General features: G+C 37.0%; 1 protein-coding gene across 4 annotated transcripts in view; it reads left to right on the plus strand.

The window, feature by feature from the left end:
* Positions 1 to 24,412, plus strand: part of LOC106083163 (uncharacterized) — a 300,046-nt gene that overhangs the window by 244,926 nt on the left and 30,708 nt on the right. For all 4 annotated transcript variants that reach the window (XM_059370230.1, XM_059370228.1, XM_059370229.1 and 1 more), the window contains 3 exons: positions 2,460 to 2,566; positions 7,429 to 7,602; positions 23,964 to 24,118. In XM_059370230.1, the coding sequence (XP_059226213.1) occupies positions 2,460 to 2,566; positions 7,429 to 7,602; positions 23,964 to 24,118 (436 nt within the window). The remainder of the gene's footprint in view (positions 1 to 2,459; positions 2,567 to 7,428; positions 7,603 to 23,963; positions 24,119 to 24,412) is intronic.

Consider the following 24,412-nt stretch of genomic DNA (forward strand, 5'->3'; position numbering starts at 1 on the left):
AGACGCTGAAATGGTGCAGTGATCAGAATTACCAAGAGGTGCAAGGACATTAACTTCATACTTCTCAGGGTGCGAAGTTATGAATAGGTCAAGAGTGTTATGTATGCCCTTCGACACATGAAATATGTGACGGTTCATTCACTAGTTGCATCAGACCATTCTGCGCGGAGAATAGCTTGGCGTATTGACCCTCCGGAGTCATATGTCATTGTGGACATTGAAATCGCCAGCAACAATGATTTCACTGTCCTGAAAATCCTCTAAGATTGTAGTAATTGGGTACGAAAGGCAATCAAAGCCGCTTAAGGAAAGCTCCCTTTCTGAGTTTGCACTTCTATATATAAATCCGAAGTAAAGTGTGTGTGTTCAAATCCTAAATTTAACCCAAATGGAATTACATTCCGGATCTTGTGAGCCCATGTGTTGCTGCCTATTAAACACTATGTCATTGCGTACATATAGCACAAGGCCTTTGTGGGGGACGAAAAGACATAGAATGTAATACCCTAGAATGTCCATCAGAATCCTCACCCACCTGGGTTTCACATAAAGCAAGGACATCAGGTTGATTATAATGAACAGGGGAATATACCGCGAAAAAATTCGAAAGTAACCCTGCCATGCCGACCGATCTCTCGATTTAAAGTTTTGGGCCCATAAAAGGCGCATTTATTGTCCGATGTCGCCGAAATCTGGGACAGTGAGTTGTGTTAGGCCCTTCGACATTCTTCTTCAATTTGGCTCAGATCGGTCCAGATTTGAATATAGTTGTTACATAGAGCCATCTCTCGATTTCAGGTTTTGAGGCCATAGAAGGCGCATGTATTATCCGAAATTTGGGACTGTGAGTTGTGTTAGGCTCTTCGACATTTTTCTGAAACTTGACCCAAATTGATCCAGATTTGGATGTAGCTGTCATATACCCCGATATCTCTATTTAAAGTCTTGGCCGCATAAAAGGCGCATTTATAATCCGGTTTCACTGAAATTTGGCACTGTGACTTATGTTAGGATTTTCGACATCCGTGTCGTATATGGTTCAGATCGGTTTATTTTTAGATATAACTCCTAAAATGACCAATTTTTTTTTATACACATTTGAACAATGATTTTTACTTATTAGTATTTGTTCCAAATCGGAACATACTTCGATATCGATATAAAAAATTAAGCTAGTCAAGCAAGTTTTTCAAAGAGCACTTGTTTGACCAAAAATGCAAACAAAAAATACTGTATTTACATTTGTTGACTTCCAAACTGTATTACTTTGAACTGAATTGTCGGATGTGGATACTTTTTAATGTTTTTAAAATTTTATCACCAATCCAAATTATGTATCAAAAAGAAAATCGAACCAAAAATGGCTTCCAAATAATAAAAATCTAAATTCGAATATACCCTAAACCAGGAGTATAGGCATTTTAGAGCACTATTCAGCATACAAAGAGGTTTTGAAATCGGACCACAAGTAAAGATATGGCTTTATGGCTTTGGCAACTTTAGGGCCCTGCTAAGAGGCAACTAGACCACTTAAAGCCTTGAAAATTTGCACATGATCTCGATAATACCTCAGGTCTTACCATTCAAAGAGTTGTCGTTATTCGTTCTCAAACGGGATTTTGTTTTACTAGTTTTATTCGATCCTATCCCACTGTGCAACATTTCGTCATCTACCTCACATGCGCTGCACACTTTGTCACTTGCACCACAATTACTAAAAAAGTGCCCCCGTATTCCTGTAAAGCTACCGTAACATACTGATCTTCTTCTTAATTTCCCTCAGTATTAGCCTCGTCTTCTCAAGATCCAAGTGCATCCGCGACCATACCACCCTAGTTGTTTTAGGACCAGTGACCAACTCACAGTTCCCAAAGTATTTACATTTAACGTCTTCGCCTTGATATTGTACCACATATTACCAAGGTTACACTCAAAACCTCATTCTTCTAGTTTGAGCATCTCTTGTTAAATGCAATTAAATTTTTCTTCTAACAGTATTATCAAATTTCGGCCTTTTGGTAATAAAAATATTTTTCCAAGCGTTTGAATATTCGCAATGCCAAAAGCTAAGTAGCTAATAAGCTCTACTATCTTCTTAAATTCCTCCTCTGATTTTTAACTTCTAAATATATGCCAAACTCATTTAGGGAAGTTACTTAATCCCAATACAATTTCCCTTTATTTCATTTGAACTTATTCACTGTTGTCTGCGCCCTTTCCCGTTCTTCCGCTCCGCCATAAACAAGCACATTCGGGAAATTAACAAATACCATTAATGTTTCACATAAAAACCTGCAAAAATTGGAAAGTGAAAGACATTCCCCTCGACACCCTTGCCTTGTAAGAGAACTCGGCAAAAATATTGCATAGCTTTAGGCTGAGAAGAAATAAAATTTTATAGCATACTTTTTGACTTTGACTACTAATTTTTTATTATCTTACCTTTTGCCAAATTCCAGACTTATTTCACATTCGATTCCCGTGCCGAGCAACAGACCGAGGTTTACCTGCGCTATGGCCAGCATCCCGAATTGTATCCCAATCGACGCGGCGAAGTAGTCCAAGGGTAAGTACTGGCAAATTTGTATGTTTATTCCCAGCCACGACTTATGCTTGTGGCCTCAATCCTGTGGCGGTGTTGCTTGCTTGGGCCCCGTTGGCAAATGCTAATGTTGCCAATAATTTAATTTTATTTTTATTTTGTTATGCGTAAAGCATTGCCAAGTGTGACGGCTGCCATTCAATTTCTCGGGCCGAGAGCGTGAAAAAATGTAACCATAATCATATTTACGCCTTAATAAAAAGCCAATACAAACAACAGCACCCGCTCCAAGGAGTGTTCTGCCATAAGCCAAGCCAGCCACAACAAAGCCAAAACAAACTCAATTGCGTAATGTGCCGAAATGTAATGATAACAAAATCAGCCAGCACCAGAACAATGGGCCGTTTCATTTTAGTCTGCTTTGCCCTTTGCTGGTGCTACGTGCATATCTGATACCACTGGTACCAATACCAATGTCAATATTCAATACATTCAAGAGTTCATTGAAGCGATACTCACTACTCGAGCTATGTACTTGAATTTCTAGGACCATTGTTGCTTTTGGCTTACAAGAAATTCAATTACCGTAAAACTCGATAAACATTGGCTTTAATGGCAATAAACAAAACGAGCGATACTTTGGCGTTTTCTTGCCTTCATTGCCGCTCAAAGTATCGAAGACCCCAAGGGTACACAAATTGTAATTTTTAAACATAGATAAACAATTTGGGCGGCTGCTTCTGTTACTTTGGCTTTATGTTCGCCCCAAAATAGGTCCTTCATCATATGCTCTGCCACAATGGAAAATAGAATCTAATTGTTTGGAAAAGGATATCACAGGTCTGTCTGGCCCGATAACATTACTTTCCATATTTCTAACATCGAACTGGCCCATCTTAGGGCTGTGTGTCTTCATGGGCTCTTCTGCCCAAAGTTTACGATTATCTTTTATTGTGACCGAAAAACTTTTGTTTTGTTTGTCACTGCTCAAATAAATTACGTTTAAGTTGGGGTTTTTATTGCCCGACAACACCAACCAACTTTGTAGTTATTGTGATTATTATTTCCATTTTCTATACATTTAGTTTTGTCTGTCTTTGTGGGCCTTCGTTTGTCTGTGTGGGGGATATTTTAAATGAAATGTAAATTTTATGTGCAAATATTCTACAAACGACATGATGACTTGGGCTATGGCGGCTGTAGTGATTTCAAGCAAATGTGTAGCATATTTTTAGGCTCATATATGTTTTCGGAACTACGACAAACTTTAAGGGTGAATACATACACGATTACCAACACGCTCAACGACTGCAAAATGTAAATAAAGGAATTTTGAAGTTGGTTAATCGTTTACGTTGGTGTGCCATAAATTCTAAGCATCCTTTAGGTTTCGCATATTTTTGAATTTCTTCAGGGCAAGGTCATGGGTGCAAGTTTATCATAGGTATTTTGATGAAAAGATGAGCTAAGCCATTTACAAGTTTATAAAATTCTCATCGAAGCAATCAAAAATGTTAGAAACTTTTATCCTCTGCCAAAATTAAGTTATAGCTAATAAAACGTTGAAGAATAGGCTCGAAGAAAGATAAACTTTTTGTAAAGTTTTAAGTGTGAGGATTTTTGGGGAAATCATATTCGTTTAAACCGCAGTAGCGGTTGTCCCAAAATGTATAACTTCCTTGGAAGAGTAGGTAAGTCTTTAGTAAAAATAAAACTTTAATTATCCCTGAAGATAATTTTCCAGAAAAATTCGTGCCATTTCAGAATCTTTTATACCCTCCACCAAGGATAGCATTTGTGACCGAAATTGACATGACATATCAAGTTCCTAGTGTTTTGGAAGTGTTTAAAAAGACAGTAATTAATTGTTATAAAAAATCAAGAATTTCTTTTTTTTACATTTGAAAAATTTGCTAAAACTTTTGAGAAACTAGGTTTTTAAAGAAACTTGCCAATCATCGGCTGATAAAAAATTTTCAGCAGTTGCTGAAGACTCTTGAGAGGTAGATAGAAACATATCTTAAGTAAAGATTCCTGCAGATCACCTGACGCGGCAGCAGCAGGCATATAGTAAAGCCCTTCACGACCTAGTCGTCTACATAGAGGGTTCTCTCGCTGTCAAGGAATATACGATGGTAGCATATCTTGACATTGAAGGTGCTTTCAATAATGTTAGACCGATCAATCATGAAGAAGCTGGATTTTCTAGGTAATGTAAGAAAGGTAATGTAAGAAAGTGAATTAATAACTTTCATACTAAAAGATGCTTACGGGAAGCTTGGGATCGGTGGATCTGAAAAAATGGAATATAACCACTTAAAATATATTATTGTCTCTGGAAAAAAATGCGTAAAAGTGGTCGCGTATGATGATGACGTGCCAAATGCGGCTAGGCAAAGATATACTTCAGGAAGCTCTACGTACAGGGGCGAAGTGAAATACCGAAAGTGGTCTAGATATAAATCCGTGCAAGACAGAATTAGTTCTTTTCAGCAAGATACATACAGTGGGACCTGTCTCCTTGGGAGGAGAGAATATTCCACTTGCAGAAAGCTCAAAATACCTGAGTATTTTGTTGGACAGGAAATTTAATTTCAAATCCAACAACTGCAAGAGAGCCAATGGCAAATTTAGGGCACTTAGACCGCGTGTCATGCATTGGGTATATATTGCAGTTGTCAGACTTATAATGCTATATGGTGTTGTGCTCTGGTGAACGGCGCTTCAAAAGTCCACCCATTGCTCAATACTCAACCAAATCCTATGGATGGCTTGTTTGTGCTTCACAGCCGCACTGAGGACGACACCATCTGATGCAATGAATTTCATGCTACATGTTTTGTCTCTTGACATTTTGGCTAGACAAATTGCAGCGACCACTGCCATGAGGTTAAGGGAACTTTCTCTTTTTGTACCACTGTTCCTAATAGAACCGATTGGAACTACGCTATCCCTGGTAACAGAATACGGACGGTTCCAAATTAAACGACCAGGTGGGCTTTGGGCTGTACTCCAAAAATCTAGAACTGGTCACATCGAAAGGATGAAGTGGATGTTTTGTTACTGTCATTTGAAACAATTTGCTTCGTTTATTTCATTTTCTTTTTAGTTTTACTCGAAAAATACCAACAACAAAAGCATTGCTTCCTATGTTGATCTGTTTCGCAGGCCACACATGCTCAGTGGAATAGTTTTGCTATCATTTATGTAAGCCTATTGCAGGCCGGTCATGTATAAATGAATGATCACTTCAGTTGAGAAGAAAGAAAGTGCCTAAAAAATTTCTTTTCTTCAAGACTCATTTAACAATCTCTCCTTTGGATGTTTCATTCGCTTAGTCATTAAGCTCGACTTGAACTCGACAAAAATTTACTCGCATGACCGGCTGTTAAAAAAGCCAAACAGACGAAAAAGATGATGGTACACCCTGAGCTTCCCCGTGCTCAGGAAAAACAGTTTCAATGTTGTTGTTTCTAAATGGAAGACGAAAAGCTGGCCTCCAAAACAAAATCCACCACATGTGTGGTGGTTATGTTGATGTCGGCAGGCGGAGCTTGCCACGTTGACAATGGAACAAAATGAATACAAAGGCCATAGAGGGGAGTTGGAGTTTGAAAAGGTATTGCTCAGAGAAAAAGCTTACAGCAAATAGTCCGGTAGTAGTAGTTGAGATTTCACATAGGATTTGTGCTTATGATCTCAACTATAAGTACTACGAACAACAGGCTACAACTGTAGGCCGGTGAGACAGACGGACATAGTTCACGATGGTGCCGATAAGATAAACAAACCCAATTATCGAAACGCGACCACCAGTGAGGTGACATGTGTCCCGTCTTGTCTGAGGAACTGGCAATTTATTTTCTTCAAAACTCATTAAACAATCTCTCCTTTGGGTGTTGCATTCGCTTGGACATTAAGCTCGACTTGAAAAACAATGTAATAAAAAATTTATTTTATTTAATTCTATTTTATTTAATTTTTTGCATTTTCTTTAATTTAATTTTATTTTATTTTGTTAAGTTTTATTTAATTTAATTTAATTTAATTTTATTTTATTTTGTTAAGTTTTATTTATTTTATTTTATTTTATTTTATTTTATTTTATTTTATTTTATTTTATTTTATTTTATTTTATTTTATTTTATTTTATTTTATTTTATTTTATTTTATTTTATTTTATTTTATTTTATTTTATTTTATTTTATTTTATTTTATTTTATTTTATTTTATTTTATTTTATTTTATTTTATTTTATTTTATATTATTTTATTTCATTTTGTTTTATTTTATTTTGTTTAATTTTACTTTTCTTTATTTTATTTGATTTTATTTTATTTCATTTTATTTTATTTTATTTTATTTTATTTTATTTTATTTTATTTTATTTTATTTTATTTTATTTTATTTTATTTTATTTTATTTTATTTTATTTTATTTTATTTTATTTTATTTTATTTTATTTTATTTTATTTCATTTTATTTTATTTTATTTTATTTTATTTTATTTTATTTTATTTTATTTTATTTTATTTTATTTTATTTTATTTTATTTTATTTTATTTTATTTTACTTTATTTACTTTCATTTTTTTTTTCTTTTCACTATATTTTAATTTATTTATTGAAGTTAATTTCACTAAGTAGTTCTTTTACTTTTCTGTTTTCGAAACATGAAAAATGTTCGCCTTTGCAAATTTTAAAGAGCTCCATCCCTTAACCTGTCATTTTTTTCTTTTTTGTTATTTTTACATAATCTTAGCCTTTTAATCTTTGCAAAGTCTTATCTGCAGTTGACTTCATTATCGTTTTAATTAATTGCCAATTATTTTTCGCCTATCTTTCATTTGTGTGTGTGTTTTTTTCTCATCTCTCTTTTCTTTGCAGGTCCTATTGTGAGCGGGAATATCGTGACTGTCGTCTCCAGACCTGTTACGTTCAATCGCCAGCCTACCCCGGCCTCTATCCGAGAGCCCTCAACTGTCGCTACAAATTGCACACACGTCAACCCTACATCAAATTGTATCTGCAGAACGAACAGTTTGCGGTTGATGGCCAAAGGTAAGTAAGTCGCCCAACAATGGCAACAACAAAACGAAGGCTGAAGAACTTTAAAAAAGTTTTTAAGTACCCGCGAACAACTCTTAAGCTCTTTAAGGACACATGGCCAGGACATGAACAAGAAGACATCATGACAAGGACGAAGCAGAAATTAGCGTTTATTTAGTTGTTAGTAATTTGTCATTTTGGCACGTTTCCGTTTTAAGGTTTTTTTTTTTTGGTTGGCCCTTTCAAAAAAAATGCCAAAAGATGAAACAAAACGAAAATATATTTCAAAGAAATGCTTATGTCACATCTTCAACACGGACGCGCTGGGGCTGTGGCTGCAGCTGCGGCTGCTTTTGGTACCCATCCAGTTTTTCTCCCCTGCCAATACCATCGCTCTGAAATTCTGGCACAGTGACAATGGCAATTTGACAAACCTAACAAATTTGTGAAAACAGTTTTGCCATTTGTTTTGGCAAAATTTTCCATAAAGTACACCACAAGTCCCCCCGAAAAAAAAGGAAACAAAAAGCAAAGGAATCCATTAAAGTGTTTTATGGGAATGTGATTCTCTCAATAATATGTAAATGGAAATATTTATTATATGGTTTTATATTTTTTTTTTTTTGCTTAAAGTTCAACCCCTTCAAGACAAAATCAAGTGAAAAGTTTTTTTTCCAATGTTTTCGATATTTCAAAAAATTCGAAAACGAACATAATCTTGAGGAGAAAAACACTAAAACTAAAACTTTTGCCATCATTTGCAAATGAAAAAGACCAAAGTTTACCCTCCGACACGGTATTTTTGTGAGCCAGCGCTGGGAAAACTTTTTTTTGCCATTCACATGACTGCGAAAAAGAAAAACGATGAGTGGAAGAAGAACGATTGACGATACTTGGGGCTGTCTTCCAGCAAATACAAGTATTTATGTCTTATCAATGAACAAAAAATGATTGCACGTTTCACATGACAGAAGACGGGGAAGGAAGAAGCGTTTTTCCACTCTCCCCCACAGCGGAGCTGATTCTTTAGAGAAAGTTTCTTGGATATTTTTATGAATCCATTTCGCATCTCATTATGGAGTTTAAACTTTTCTGTCGAAAACGTGAATGGCTACAAACAGTTTTCGAACAAAAGATGGTTGAAGGTTACTCTCACCCACTCTAAACCCAAAATCGTTGGGGGGTAAATCAAAAGTCAGACTATTTCCTTTGACTTTGCAATAAAGTTGTATCTGTCTGCATTTCTGTGGTCTCCTGCCACTTTCTTTTTCCGAGCTTTCCCTCTGCCTCAGTGTGAATGTGTGTGTGTGTATGTAAGACTGTGCGTATATTTACGATGTGTTTGTGCATTAAAAACTTTTAAATAACTGTTTATTGAAATTGATGCGTTATGAGAGTTCCTTGCAGAGGTATGTCATGGGCAGGGTATACATGTATGTGTTGTATGTGTTGGGCATGCTTATGACTTTGTGTTTTTGAATGTGATCATGTCTGCATGTATGAGTGCGTTAGTGTTTACTAAAATCTTTATAACTTTTCTTATGAGAGTCTCGAAATCAACCAACCAAAATGGAAATTTTATAAAACTAAAAATAAAACAAAAAAAATAGAAAACCATTAACGGCAACCATTTGAAAATTCAGTGCATTTTGTAAAAAGTTTTTCCACTTGCATTTATTTTATTTGTTTTTCATATCAATGTTGTTTGAACAGTTCTCTGACAAACTGTATTGAAAGTGTACCTGCAAAATTGGCATTTCATATGTGTGGGCAGCACTTCAGACCATGATATTAATTTGACCTCCATTTGTAGTTTGTTTTTTTTTTTGCATACTCAAGACTTTACTAATTTCAATACACTATATGGAGGTTTTTCACGCCATACAGACTGCAAAATAGAATATCTGTGCGGTGAATTTAAATAAATTAAATAATAATAACTTTTGTTAAGGCAGGCAAGAACATATATTTTAAGACCTTTTTTCCTAAGTTGAGATTCACAACCACGAGTTCGTTTTACTAACTACTTCAGTTTTGGGTATTTTAGCCAAATAGGGTAAGAATTACGTTCTTTAGGGCCTGAAGAAGTAAAATAGGGAGATCGGTTTATAGTGGAACTGTATAAGTCTATAAACCGATTCAGACCATATTCGACACGTATGTTGAAGGTCATGGGGGAAGCCGTTCAGCCAAAACGGATAATAATTGAGTCCTTTAGAGGCTCAAGAAGTCGAGATCCCAGATCGGTTTATATGGCAGCTATATTATATTACTCAGCACAGTTGTTGAAAGTCATAACAAATCACCTCATGCAAAATTTCAGCTAAATCGAACTGCGCCCTCTAGTGGCTCAAGTAGTCAACACCGCAGATAGGATTATATGGCAGCTTTATCAGGTTATACACCAATTTAAACCATTCTTAACACCGCTGTTGGAAGTCATAACAAAACACGTCATGCAAATTTTCAGCCAAATGGGATATGAATTACTCCCTGTAGAGGCTCGAGAAGTCAAGACCCCAGATCGGTTTATATGGCAGCTTTACCAGATTATGAACCGATTTGAACAATATTTAGCACAGCTGTTTAAAGTCATAACAAAACACCTCATGCAAAATTTCAGGCGATCTAGCTATGTCCGTCCGTCCGTTTGTCTGTCCGTCCGTCTGTCTGTTGAAAGCACCCTAATTTTCACAGAAGTAGAGCTAGGCGCTTACAAGCTTGCACAAATACTTCTTATTAAAATAGGTCGATTGGGATTGTAAATGGCCATATCGGTCCATGTTTTGATATAGCTGCCTTATAAACCGATCTTAGATATTGACTTCTTGAGCCACTGGAAGGCGCAATTCTTATCCGGTTTGACTGAAATTTAGCATGACTTTTTTTTATGACTTCTAACAACTGTGCTTAGTATGACTGAAATCGATCAATCACCTGATATAGCTGCCATATAAACCGATCTTGGATCTCGATTTCTGTTGATTTTTTCAAAAAGTTTTGAAAAAAGTATAATTTAAAGAAAAGTAACATAGGTCTTAATATTTAATATTAAAAATATTTAAAAATTTGGTTTACATTAAAAACGGCTGAACCGATTACCTTGATATATTTACAGATTGTGTAGGTTGGTCTGGAAGGAAACATATGCTATATAATTTTTGATATCGGACCCTCCCCCTTACCTCAAAAGTACTACCCAAAAATAAAAGTGTATCGATCGGGACAATATGGGACTCAAGTGAAAGGTATTCAGGAGTAGAGAACGAATTTCTTAGTACAAATTGGGTCGAAGTAACTGGTGGGCCGCCCAACCCCAAAACCCCCTAAAATAGGTTTATTGTCCGATACCGCCCATATTCGAGATTGCGAATAAGGGCGGGATGGAAGAACAGGCTTTATAGTTTGTTGACATCGAAAGGGGACGGACCCACCCCCGTTACCCCAAATGGGTATCAAATGAAAGGTATTGAAGAGTAGAATGCGAATATAGTATTAAAATTGGATCTAATTACCCCAAAACTCGTCCAGGCAGACAAATTGAAAGTTCATAAAATAGGGGACTCAAATGAAAGGTATTTGGGAGTAGATTACGAATCGGGCATACAAAATCAGATTGAAATATAGCGGGTCACACCAATCCCCCGAAAACGCTCCAAATGGGCATATTAACCAATTATGACTATATGAACTTGTTTGTTCCATAGAAACAAATCAACTTAACCGATTTTCTTAAAATTTTCACAGATTGTGTAGGTTGGTTTGGAAGGAAACATTGGCTCAACCACACCACCCAAGATCAAAAGTTGGCCGATAGGCATAATCTGGGTATTACATAAAAGGTATTGGAGACTAGAAAACAAATATCGTATTAAAATTTTGGTCCAAGTATCCAGCGGGTCGGCCCAACCCAAAACTCTTCCAAACATATATATTCGACATTCATGGCAATATGGGACTCAAATAAAAAGTATTTGGCAGTAGATTACAAATATGGCATATAAAATTAGGTCCAAGTAATGGGATGTCGCCCTAACCCCAAAATACTCCCAAATGGAAAAATTAACCTACCATGTCAATATAGGACTCAAATGAAAGGTATTTGGGAGTAGATTACGAATATGACACTAAAATTTGCGTTCAGGTCAAGGTGACACTTTTTCTCCTGAAAATATGTCAAATGGGTTTATTGACCCATTATGACAACATGGGGCTCAAATGAAAGGTATTTGAGAGTAGAAAACTAATCTGATATCCAATTTTGAAGACAAGTGTTTGGAGGTACGCCCCAAAGCACCCCCTAAACTGAACTTCATTTCCCACTATGACAATATGGAGCTCAAATCAACGGTATTAAGGAGTAAATAAAGAACTTGATATCTATTTTCAGTGCAAAGTGCCGGTGTGCGCACCATTCCCATAACCCCCTCCAAACGGTTTAATTTTACCGACCATGGCAATATGGGGCTCAAGTTAAAGGGATTTGGGAGTGGAGTGGAGATATTTGAGTCGAAATGTCCGAAGTGCCATCCCTCCCCTAAAAAGCACTTCTCATTACCCAAATTTTCAAAAAAAAAAAAAACAGATCTCGGAGATTGGTAATGCAATTCGCTGGAAATTTTTTTGCACTCTTGCAGTCACCTAAAACAAATCATGGTTCTTATTGTTGGGGTAGGGTGCCTCGGGGGCCATCCAAAACCCGGCAAATGGCTGTATAAACCAATCACGACACTATAGGGTTCAAAGGAAAGGTGCTAGAGAGAAAAAACGAGTTTGATATCGATATCCACATTCAGGGCGAAGTGTCCGCACCCTTGAAAGACTTTAGAGAGTTATAGAAGGCACAGCGGACCGGGCCCGGTTCGGCTAGTTGTTGGAGCATTATAAAAGGAACGTTTTCCCTTTGCTTTCGTTTTGCTCAAAACACCATTGGTCTGAACATGGTATAAAATTTAATTTTTTCATAAAAAATTTCGTGACATCTGAGTGACATCTTAAATAACAAAAGAATAACCTTGAAGTCCTTACTGCTTATGCCGCTATAATCTGTTTTTTTTTTTGCTTCTACTGGCAATCGAATCTAATTTTCTGTGATTTTAATGAAGGCCTTTTCCTATTTCCTTGCTCATTTGTGTCATGAGGTCACGGCAAGGCACACACCCACATACACAGACATTTTAATGACACTCTCTAATCAATTAAATGCTCGAATAACAACACGATGAATGGCAGAAAATCTAATCACCGATCTTTACGATGGCATAGCGTTGATGGAAGAGAACGACTGCCAGAACTGTCGCCATTCGATAGATAGTCAAGTCAATTTCTTATGGCAACCAATATAAATTGCAGCAATTGTTGCAGGGAACAACCACCGCCAGCGACCAGCTTGGCTTCACCATCGATTGAGTGTCTGTCAATCTAAATCTGTGAAATGCCTTGGATCCGCCTTCAACACCATGCTTGCGGGTTTGGCTCTTTTTCTTCGATTTTAGCATTTGCAAAGCAAGGGCCACAAATGGCATAAGCGTAGCAGTCGAAGATGAAGCAGAAATGTACATACATTAATTTCCGTTCCTTGCATGTGGAAAAAGGCAAAGGCACAGCTACGGAAGAAGAAGAAACTAGTCTAAAGAGAAAGGCCAGTGGACAGACAGTTAAGAATGACAATTGAAGAGAAGGGCGGACGGATGGACGGACTTCAAACACTTGGATAAAAAGACCTCCACTTAAATAAGCATATACTTACTATGCAGTCAGTCATCCATCTCCTTAAATGACTGACTGCAGGAATGACTCAGTGGCCCTGTGGTCCTCAAGTCCTGCAAGCATCCATAAGGCCAACTAACAAATGTCCTGCACAGGTCGTTTGTAAGCCATACAAATGTTGCTCAGCGTGTACACATTTGTTAAACTGGATAAAATGCCTCGCTCCGTACCCCCCCTTCCCTGCCGCTTTTGAGGGATTCATTCTGTTGCAAAGTAGACAACACCGGTGACCCTGCTCTTCTCAGGATTTCGTTTTCATTTCTTATCGCTCTCGTTACGTGTTCATTGAACATTAAAGTTAAGGAAATAACTACGGATAAGTGACAGAAAAAACGAAACGTACCTGAGGAGAAATTCAAATTAAAAGCTTTGCGGAAGATGCAAAAAAGATTGGGTCAGAGCTCACAAAAAAGACAGACACCCAGATACACCTTCCCACCCACACCAAGGCATTAAGAATTGTTAAATACTTAAGGTTATCTAAAGTTGTCCATGATATTAAACAAACAAAGTTTGTGTGGGAAACAAGTGGCGCAACCATTGATTATAGACGACTGCCAAATGGTCTCTATGGGCCATGGCTGGCACCGAATGCCATTATCACAAAGTCAATAAAATTAAATGGAAAATTGATCAACTTTTCAGATAAAACACAGATTTAGAAAGAGAATAAAGGAAAACTTACAACAGGAAACTACACACAAAGTATTAAATCGAAACGATAAAATCGTAATGTTTTAAATTCGATTATTGCAAGGAAATTACAAAGCAATAACCAGAAATGTTATCCAAATGGAGAATCCTTAGAAGATAAATAGGTAAGGGAAAACAGGACACATTGTCACTTACTAACTACGAAATTTCCCATGAACATTTCTTTAAGGAACAGGAGATACTTCTCTCAAATCAATGAGGGCAGACCAATTAGAGTTTAAGCTCAATGATAAGAAGCTCCTGTTTTATGCAAAGTCCGACCTCACACACTGTTGCTCCGGTAGACAAAAATGCTAAAGTCGAAAATGAATATTATTATGAAATTTTTTACTAATCTTTTAAAAAATAAACCTTAAAATAAGAAGATTTAGGTTAGGTTGAAAAGAGGATGCAGATATTAATCTGCCCCATGCCACTATAGACATACGCTTAAGCCAGTAATTGACTTGTTTTGCGCTCTTAAAACTTAGAAGTAACCTCGATAAAGAAAATTTTATGTAAGGAATTCCGTGCATCCTACAAAGTCCTTAATTGTTCCCTATACCACTCCCCTAAGTTGGTTCAAGTCTGGTATTGTGTCCCCACCTAAGTACCGGTTTCTGTTAGCCGCGAAAGCCGGGCAATGCTACCGAGTACCAATGTTAGCATAGAACAATTGATAGTTGATATGGTTCAGTCCAGAAACTTTGTTCCTGGTCTTCCATGGCTCCTGAATTAAGGCAATATGAGTATTGCCCTTGCTGAATGTCTCCATCAGATCGTAATTAACGCCTCGCTCCGGTGGAGGTTTATCTGGATGACCTCAATCGTTGGTCCTCCATTAGATGGTCTTCTTGGGAGTGGGTTATGGTCTCATTGTCTGCTCCCTGTTCCTTCGGCTGCATTTAGTTTCCCGCCCCTCCAATGCCTGATGTTTTAATATTAGGATCTTCGCATATCCTAGTCTTCCGAATCTCGAGAAAGTCGGTAATGGTGCCATCATGGAGTTACTGCCTAATGTTCCAATATTAGGACATTTGCCTATACTAGTCTTCCAAATCTTGAGTGTAATAACCACACTAGGGTGTGGGACGCCAATAGACCCAATTAGGTCTATTGACCAATCACTGCATTGTATGGATCAAATGAAAAGTTGTCAGTAGGTTACGAATATGATATTGCAATTTGTGCTCGAGTAGATTAAGGCGAGTAAGGCGAATTGCACACCTCACTTCAATAACCCCCATATACACTCTCAAACCGTTCATATTTACGCAGTCATGGCAAAACCGTTCATATTTATGCACTTACGAAGGATTACGGGAGTAGACCACAAATCTGACCAAATCGGAACCAAGTGTCTAAGGACCGCACCAGCACCCAATAAATATCGGTCATATGCCCATTTTGGTTACGAGCGTTTAAAAGCTCCCAAGCCCACACTTTATTCTCAGATATGCAATGTACTCACAAAGACGATTCATCATCATTGTCCCGATCAACGTACATGTCAGTTTAAATTTTGTTTTTTTGGTAAAGCCCGCCATATGCCTAGTCCCTTGACCTTGATATATTCCACCCATATTGTCCTCCCAGTGTTTTTTTTTTTTTTGGAATTGGGCGGTCCCCAGAAACTTTGTGTCACGCATTGTCCCTCTCAATCTATGTATATGTAAGTTTGGGGATTTTTTAATAGGACGGCGCTACAGACACTTGACCCCAAAAATTTGATATCAGATTCGTACATAACTCGCAAATACCTCTAGTTGGGCATCCATTTTGTCAGATGTCGCACAGTGGGATAGAACCCAAAAAAACTAGTAAAAAAAATGTCATGTGAGAACGCGTAGAGATATCGCTTTGGAATTTAAATTGGTTTGAACTGTTAGCGAGATCGTTTTTAATTTTTATGCATGATTTGGATTCGTGACAAAATTTGCAAACTTATCAAATCCTAAAGCCCAGATCCACCAATAGCGGAGATTCTAATAGGTCGATTATGGATTGCAACTATTTCTGCATTGAATTGCATACTTGTTTGCAATTTACTTAGTAGCTGAACGTTCAAAACACTGATATCGTATGAAACTGACAAAATGTTCAACTTTATACTGATATTTATTTCCTGATTTTATCTTTTGGCGACCCCACTATAGTTGAGTTGCCACCCATAATCGATTCCTAAGAAAATTCTATGGAATAAACTAATAGAGATATCTTAATAACGTTTTTTTGTGTTTTAAAAACCCAAAAATAAATTCAGCCCGAATTTTTTCCCAAAAATACCCATTTCGGGCAAAGATGATTTCAAAATCGGCAATTTTTAATAAAATTTCCGTGGTGGCTAAAAATATTGTTTTTGCATGGGTTTAGGGGACATATGGAGTAAAAAAAACTTTTACCCATTTTGGTTTTGAAAATAAGTTTGAAGGAGAGGGTCCGCCCTTCTTAAGATATCAAAAAATTCATTATCCTACTTTCAGCAGAACTCTACATTCTCTGGAAATTTCATCAAAATCGATACCATTTCGCTCAAATGCCGGAGACATCTCAGAACACTTTATGCAAAATTTTAGCAAAATTCGGAGTTTTAATTTTAGTATATCACAAACATTTCGAAAAGTCTTAGCACACTCCTTCAAGTGGTGTAGCACCGCATAGACAAGTGGCTGACATTATTTTTATTTTATTTCTCCTCTACCGAAAAGTTTAAACAAACTGTTAACATTTACTTTGAATTTTCTTTTGCGACCGTTTTGCTTTTTTTTCTTTCCTCATTTTTCTCAGGCAGAAAACACCTGCTTTCCCTTCATATCAATTACTTCTGGCAATGGCAAATAACATCAGGTCTGATCACATTTTGCGCTAGAAAGTCAAGAAATAAAACCTTTTAAATGTAATGAAAATAAAGGCAACTGAGACTTGAAATGGTCGCCGCGGCCATGGTTGGCAGCAAGCAGAAATGCGATACGCACAAAGAATGTAATAAAATCCGGAAGTAGCAGCAAGTAGCAATATGATGGCAGAGTGAAAAGGGAAACGGGGTCTGCAGACAACAACAATTTACCATGGCAGGGCCAGAAAAATGGCAACAACTTTGTTGCCTTTTAAACAAAACGAGACAAAGGTCAAAATGTTAAGACAATACAAGCCCTAAAATGGAAGGCTGTAAATGTTAACAAAATTGTTTAAGTCACAAAGAACACAGAACTTTGAAACAATAACAACATCAAAACCATCATCAACAACACCAACAACAAAAATATCAATGAAACTGAAAAGACCTTCCTCCTTATTCATTCTCATAAAAATTTCTATAAAAATTAAGATGTCATAACCTAAGCCACAAAACAAAGAAAGAAACCCCCTGCCCCCTGTCCTAAAGAAACTCTAAACAAACACTAGTGCAAAATTAAAAAGAAAACAAAATCAAGATGCCATCAACCCTGTATTGTTGTTATTTATTTTTCTGAAGCAAGGCATAAAAGCACAAAATAACACAAAAAATGCGTTTCCGTTTTTTTTTTTTCGATTAATTTCTGTTTGGCGAAAACGAACGAAAGCAATTGCAAGCCAATTTGCGTGAACAGCATCAGCAGCACCAGCACCAAAAGAATGACTTTAAATTAAACCCCTTTCAAAGGTGATGCCGAAACAAATAGCCTGCACCATGTGAGCTGCTTGCCAATATATGTCTTACCCCTTTCGAAAATCCTCTTTTTGTGTTTTTTTTACATTGGTCTTTCTTGATTGCGAAAATTCTGAATTCCTGGACATACGCGTGTAACTGAGAGCTTGGTGTTGTGGGGGTAAAATGTGTATTAGGTTATATCGAACCTCTGGGGGTTTTTATGAAACACATAAAAGTGCGAATCTAATAAAGGGTGATTTTTTTGAGGTTAGGATTTTCATGCATTAGTATTTGACAGATCACGTGGGATTTCAGACATGGTGTCAAAGAGAAAGATGCTCAGTATGCTTTGACATTTCATCATGAATAGACTTACTAACGAGCAACACTTGCAAATCATTGAATTTTATTACCAAAATCAGTGTTCGGTTCGAAATGTGTTCATTCACCGTAACGTTGCGTCCAACAGCATCTTTGAAAAAATACGGTCCAATGATTCCACCAGCGTACAAACCACACCAAACGGTGCATTTTTCGGGATGCATGGGCAGTTCTTGAACGGCTTCTGGTTGCTCTTCACTCCAAATGCGGCAATTTTGCTTATTTACGTAGCCATTCAACCAGAAATGAGCCTCATCGCTGAACAAAATTTGTCAAAATTTGAACACATTTCGAACCGAACACTGATTTTGGTAATAAAATTCAATGATTTGCAAGCGTTGCTCGTTAGTAAGTCTATTCATGATGAAATGTCAAAGCATACTGAGCATCTTTCTCTTTGACACCATGTCTGAAATCCCACGTGATCTGTCAAATACTAATGCATGAAAATCCTAACCTCAAAAAAATCACCCTTTATAACTCTGCAATGGACCCCATGTGTCCGGGCTATTTCTTTCTTTAGCCCAATCGAGCTCATGAAGTCTAATTCGATGATGGTTTGGCATATGAGCAAAAGGAGTTTATTTGCCGACTTCGACCATACTTAACTAGGATAGCAAAAAATCAACATTCATAATCCCAATAAAATCGGCTAAGAATTGTGCCTTTCAAGAAATTATAAAATGACTTTTAACTAAATATTCAAAAAAGTTTTAAATGTTGTCACAAATCCAAATCATGCCGGTGCCGACTATATAATACCCTGCATCTACTGTACAACTATAAATAATTGTTACTACTGGCCAATCCGGCGATAAATATATATGTGAGCTATATCCAAATCTGAACCAATATTAATGAAATCTTGCAGATATATTAAGATTAGTAACTAAATAATTCGTGCCAAATTTTGTGGAGATCGGTTGAAAATTTTAGTTACTACCGCCTTAAAAGTGCAAATTGGGCGATACATATATATGGGAGCTATATGTAAATCTGAACCGATTTTGATGAAATCTTGCAGATATGTTAAGATCAGTAACAAAACAATTCATGTCAAATTTTGTAGAGATTGGTTGAAAATTGTAGTTACTACAGCCATTAAAGTGCAAATCGGGCGATACATATATATGGGAGCTATATCTGAACCGATTTTGATGAATTCTTGCAAATAGGTTAAGATCAGAAACTTAACAATCCGTGCCCAATTTTGTGCAGATCGGTTGAAAATTGTAGTTTCCACGGCCATTAAAAAGCGAATCAGGCGTTGCCAAAGGGCTCATCAGGTTGCTATGCCACCCAAAAGATTACAGCATTGACCAATAAAACCCTACGTTTCATTCGAAGGGCATGCTTCTACCATTTCACCCACTGCTCACTAATTGCTGAATAGGTAGAAGCATGTAATCTTTTGGTGGCATAGCAATCTGATGAGCCTTTTGGCAAAGGGCGAAATCGCCATCATTGCAGCCCGCCTTCAATATATTAATACAAAACAAGCATAAAACCAACCAACCAAAATTAAACTTGTGTTTTTGAATAGCCAGACGAAACATAGTCGCGACATGTCCTTAAATGTAGTCCCTATATAAACTCATACTATAAATCGTCGATCCGATCCTATAAAGTCTATATATACTTGATCGTCGTAAAAATCTAAGACTATCTAGCTATGTCCGTCCGTCTGTCCACTTCAGTCCTTAAAAATAGAGTTATTGAGCTGAAACTTTACACAGTTTCTTTTTTTTTTTTTTGTCCATAAGTAGGTTAAGTTCAAAGATTGGCTATATCGGACTATATCTTGATATAGCCCCCATATAGACCGATCTGGCGATTTAGGGTCTTAGGCCCATTAAAACCACATTTATTTTTCGATTTTGCTGAAATTTGGGACTGTGAGCTGTGTAAGGCCAGTCGATATTCCTCTTCAATTTGGCCCCGATCGGTCCAAATTTGGATGTAGCTGTCATATAGACCGATCTCTCGATTTAAGGTCTTGGGCCCATAAAACGCGCATATATTGTAAGATGTCGCTGAAATTTGGGGCAGTGATTTGTGTTACGCCCCTCGACATCTTTCTGTAATTTGACCTTAAGCTGTCTGGATTTGGATATACCTGCCATATAAACCGATCTCTTGATTTAAGGTCTTGGGCCCATAAATGGCGCATTAATTGTCCGATGTCACCGAAATCGGGGACTGGGAGTTGTGTTAGGCCCTTCGACATCCTTCTTCAATTTGGTCCAAATCGATTTGAATATAGCTGCCATATAGACCGATCTATTGATTTAAGGTCTTTGGCCCATAAATTGCGCACTTATTGTTCGATGTCGCCGAAATTTGGGACAGTGAGTTGTGTTTGGCCCATCGATATTCTACTTCAATTTGGCCCAGATCGGTCCAGATTTGGATATAGCTGCCATATAGACCAATCTCTCGATCTATGGTCTTGGACCCAAAAAAAGGCTCATTTATTGTCCGATGTCGCCGAAATTTGGAACAGTGGGTTGTGTTAGGCCCTTTGACATTCTTCTTCAATTTGGCCCAAATCGGTCCAGATTTGGATATAGCTGCCATATAGACCGATCTCTCGATTTAAGGTTTTGGGGCCATAAAAGGCGCATTTATTGTCCGATGTCGCCGAAATTTGTGACAGTGAGTTGTGTTGCGCCACTCGAAATCTTTCTGCAATTTTACCTAGAACGGTCTGGATTAGGATATAGCTGCCATATGGACCGATCTCTTGATTTAAGGTTTTTGGCTCATAAAAGGCGCATTTATTGTCCGATGTCGCCGAAAGTTAGGACAGTAAGTTGTGTTAGGCCCATCGACATCTTTCGGCAATTTAACCTAGAACGGTCTGGATTAGGATATAGCTGCCATATGGACCGATCTCTCGATTTAAAGTTTTAATGACGCATTTATTGTTCGATTTCGCCGAAATTTGGGACAGTGAGTTATTTAAGGCCCTTCGAAATCCTTCTTCGATTTGGTCCAGATCGGTTCTGATATGGATATAGCTGCCATATAGACCGATAAAAAGTCTTGGCCCCATAAAAAGCGCATTTATTATCAGTTTTCGCTGAAATTTGAAACAGTGACTTATGTTATATTTTTTAACATCCGTGTCGTATATGGTTCATATAGATCTATATTTGAATATAGCTACCAAAAAGACCCATATTTTGTTCTACAAAATTAAACAACGACGTGTACTTATTAAGCAACTCAATGTCCGTGCCGAATTTGGTCCAAATCGGACCATATTTCGATATACCTGCTAATGGGGCATTTTTCATCGGACTATGACGAAACGTGGTTTACATATATACCCGAGGTAATGGGTATCCAAAGTTCGGCCCGGCCAAACTTAATGCCTTTTTACTTGTTTGTTCTAAATTTAAAACTTGCAAACATGTTGCTTTAATTGCACATAGCTTAACAGTTTTCAAAAACTTTTATCAAACTGGTTTCAAAAACTTTTTCGATACAATCTTTTGTATACACCATTGCATGCCAAAAGATGTGTTAAACAAATTTCTTTGAAGTGTACGTTTGACCATCCAAGTGTGATTTCATTTGAACTTTCATAAAGAATAACTCATGCCAGCGAAATGCCTCCTACCAAAGGCAATGAAATTAAAACAAGGAAACGTGAATGCTTTCCCACTTTTTCGGAGAAGCATATTAAATTCGCAATTCATAAGAATTCTTGCTTTTAAACAAAAATGTATTTAATTGGTAGAAATTTTGTTGTTAATATACAAGTTGGCTGATTAAAGGAGCTACCAAAATGATTTTTGTCTTCTATAATCTATAATCTTCATAAATTTGCCATGCCGTAGTCTTCCCTGGTCTTTTGGCCTTACAGCGGCTAACTATTTGCAGATGAAGGAAAGTTAAGAGCATATATTCTTACTAGAACTGAAACTATAAACTGTTGGTCGATGAACTTTTTATTCTGGACTGCGAAATTAATCAGTCACCCTGTACTGGTATCTCTTGCCAAACTACTACCAGCTTCAAACCGAAGAGAAACTGGCAGATGTTAACAGATATGAGAAATTCTTTCATGCACTCAAATTTTATTTTATTAAAAAAATTCATTTAAAACCCAGAGTGAAAATTTTAAACTGCCCTGGTTCACTTTTGAGGTTTTTCACTCTGGACTCAATGTACCATTATTTCGATATGACTCCTATAATTTAAGAATACCTTACACTCAAAAAAAATGAAATTTGAACATCTAAACGATCGCTATTTGTTATGATTTTAGTAGATATTTGTTTTCCTGTTATTTTGAGGGCAACATCAACCTTTTTTCTGCACGAGAATAGCAGAAAATATTAGCTGTTTCAGCAAAAAATTACTGCTGTCACATTTTCAGCAGACTTTTTGCCTAAACAGCAAATGTTTTGAAAATGTTTGCTGTTTTAGCAAAACATTACTGCTGTCACATTATCAGCTGACCTTTTGTTGTTACATCTAACTTTTTTTGCTGGTTTTACTCACAAATTTCTCTGAGTGTAACATGCTAGCGTATCTCTCCAACCGGTAACTTCCTTAATTTGCCCACATTTTACTTAGTCTAGCAAATTTCCTACATTGCGTTTATTTATATTTTGTCACGCATCGCGGATGACAAATTAACTTGCCTACGTTTAATGAAATTTAATAATACTCCGCTGATAATGGACACACTTCCGGCCATGGAGGTGGTGGAACATTGTTCTAATGTGGCGCAAAGTCAACATTTAATGGTTGCAACGTTGTTCCATTGGAAATGATAAAATTTTGAAAAATGCATGTCATAATTTGGTCGTAAATCATGATTCAATTTTACAAATTGCGGGCAAATGTTTTTAGCACATCACAAACATGGACCACAGTTACAGCACGCCGAACCATTGGCTATAGCAACGACTCGGGACAAATAGGGGGAGGAAGGGGAAGATATAGTGTGGTGGACGGCTAGCTATCCTTTGAAACATTTGTGTCATCAATTATTTAAATGTGAAATGAAAAGCTGTATGGAAATGAAAATGGGCGAAAAAGAAAAAAAAAACAGAAGAGCGCGCACAAAAATGGGAAATTGTTGTTAGGCAACTTTATAATTATGGCCAAGTTGGCATATTCACGTCATCATTGACGAGCTCATAACCATCAAGGCCTTAGATTTGCTGACTCTGATTCTAATGATGGTGCTGATGCTGAAGCGACAGAAATGTCCTTCTGCTTCCCCTGCCCTTCGAGCCATGACCATTACCGTTATCGCTACATTCAGCGATGATGGAGAATAACAATTTCATCAAGGCTTCATTACACAGTCTACTATGTGGTTGCCTCTTTAGTGGTGTAACATGGCTGGAGAACAACGTGAAGCGAAAATGGGCGGTTTGGTCCACTCAATGAACTTTGGGTGAGGTGTGGGATGTGATGACAATCATCCAAATCGCCATCACATCGCTAAATAATCACTCGAAATGTTTTTGTTAAAATTCATGGAGGATAATGAGCTGCTGCTGCATCATGAGGATGAGGGCAGTGTTTCAACGCCATCGGATAAATTCCTGTGCAAGTGAAAAGTTCTGCTTTTTACGCCATTGCTGTTGAAATTTTGATGAGGTTGACAATGATGGGCGATATAAGAAAGTTTTCGAGAATCCCCCTAAGCCAAGTGATGTTATAATGAAGCGAAGACGAGATCATTAATTCTGAGCTTATGTTTGTCCCCAGAGCCAAGAGTGTGTGGTACTTGCCCAACTTCCCCCACCGCCCCAACACCACCCCATAACTTTAATTGTTACATTAAAATTTATGATTGTTTAAAATTATGCTGGCAAGACTTGTCATTGGATTTGTTTGTTTTGTTTTTTTTTTCCTTTTTGTTTCATTTTAGATGTGAAAATGTCATGACCTGTCCCATTAGGCACATAAGTTCTGGCAATGAGCATTGTCCCTATGATTGGTTGGCAGTATACGATGGACGGGATGAGCATTCGCCCTTGATTGGAAAGTTTTGTGGTCTGGGCAAATTCCCATTTAGCATAATAGGTAAGTGAAATTAAAGATAATTTAATTATGACATTGTCTACGTATATTAAGCGAAGTAATAATGGACAAAATGGCCTAAAACAAAAAATGAAATGTAATGAAAATAATGACAAAATTATCAATTAAGTGTGTTTTTTTTAACAAATAATAGATAATGAAATTTTAATTAAGCAAACATCACAATTACCGTCAAAATGTTTGTCCGTCCGTCTGTCTGTCTGCTAGTTACAAATTTAAAGACAAAAATCCCACAGAAATACTTTAGCGGATAATATTTTTATAAATTTTTCTCCA

Source organism: Stomoxys calcitrans, chromosome 5 (genome assembly GCF_963082655.1).
Source record: "Stomoxys calcitrans chromosome 5, idStoCalc2.1, whole genome shotgun sequence".
NCBI classification, from domain to species: Eukaryota; Metazoa; Arthropoda; class Insecta; order Diptera; family Muscidae; genus Stomoxys; species Stomoxys calcitrans.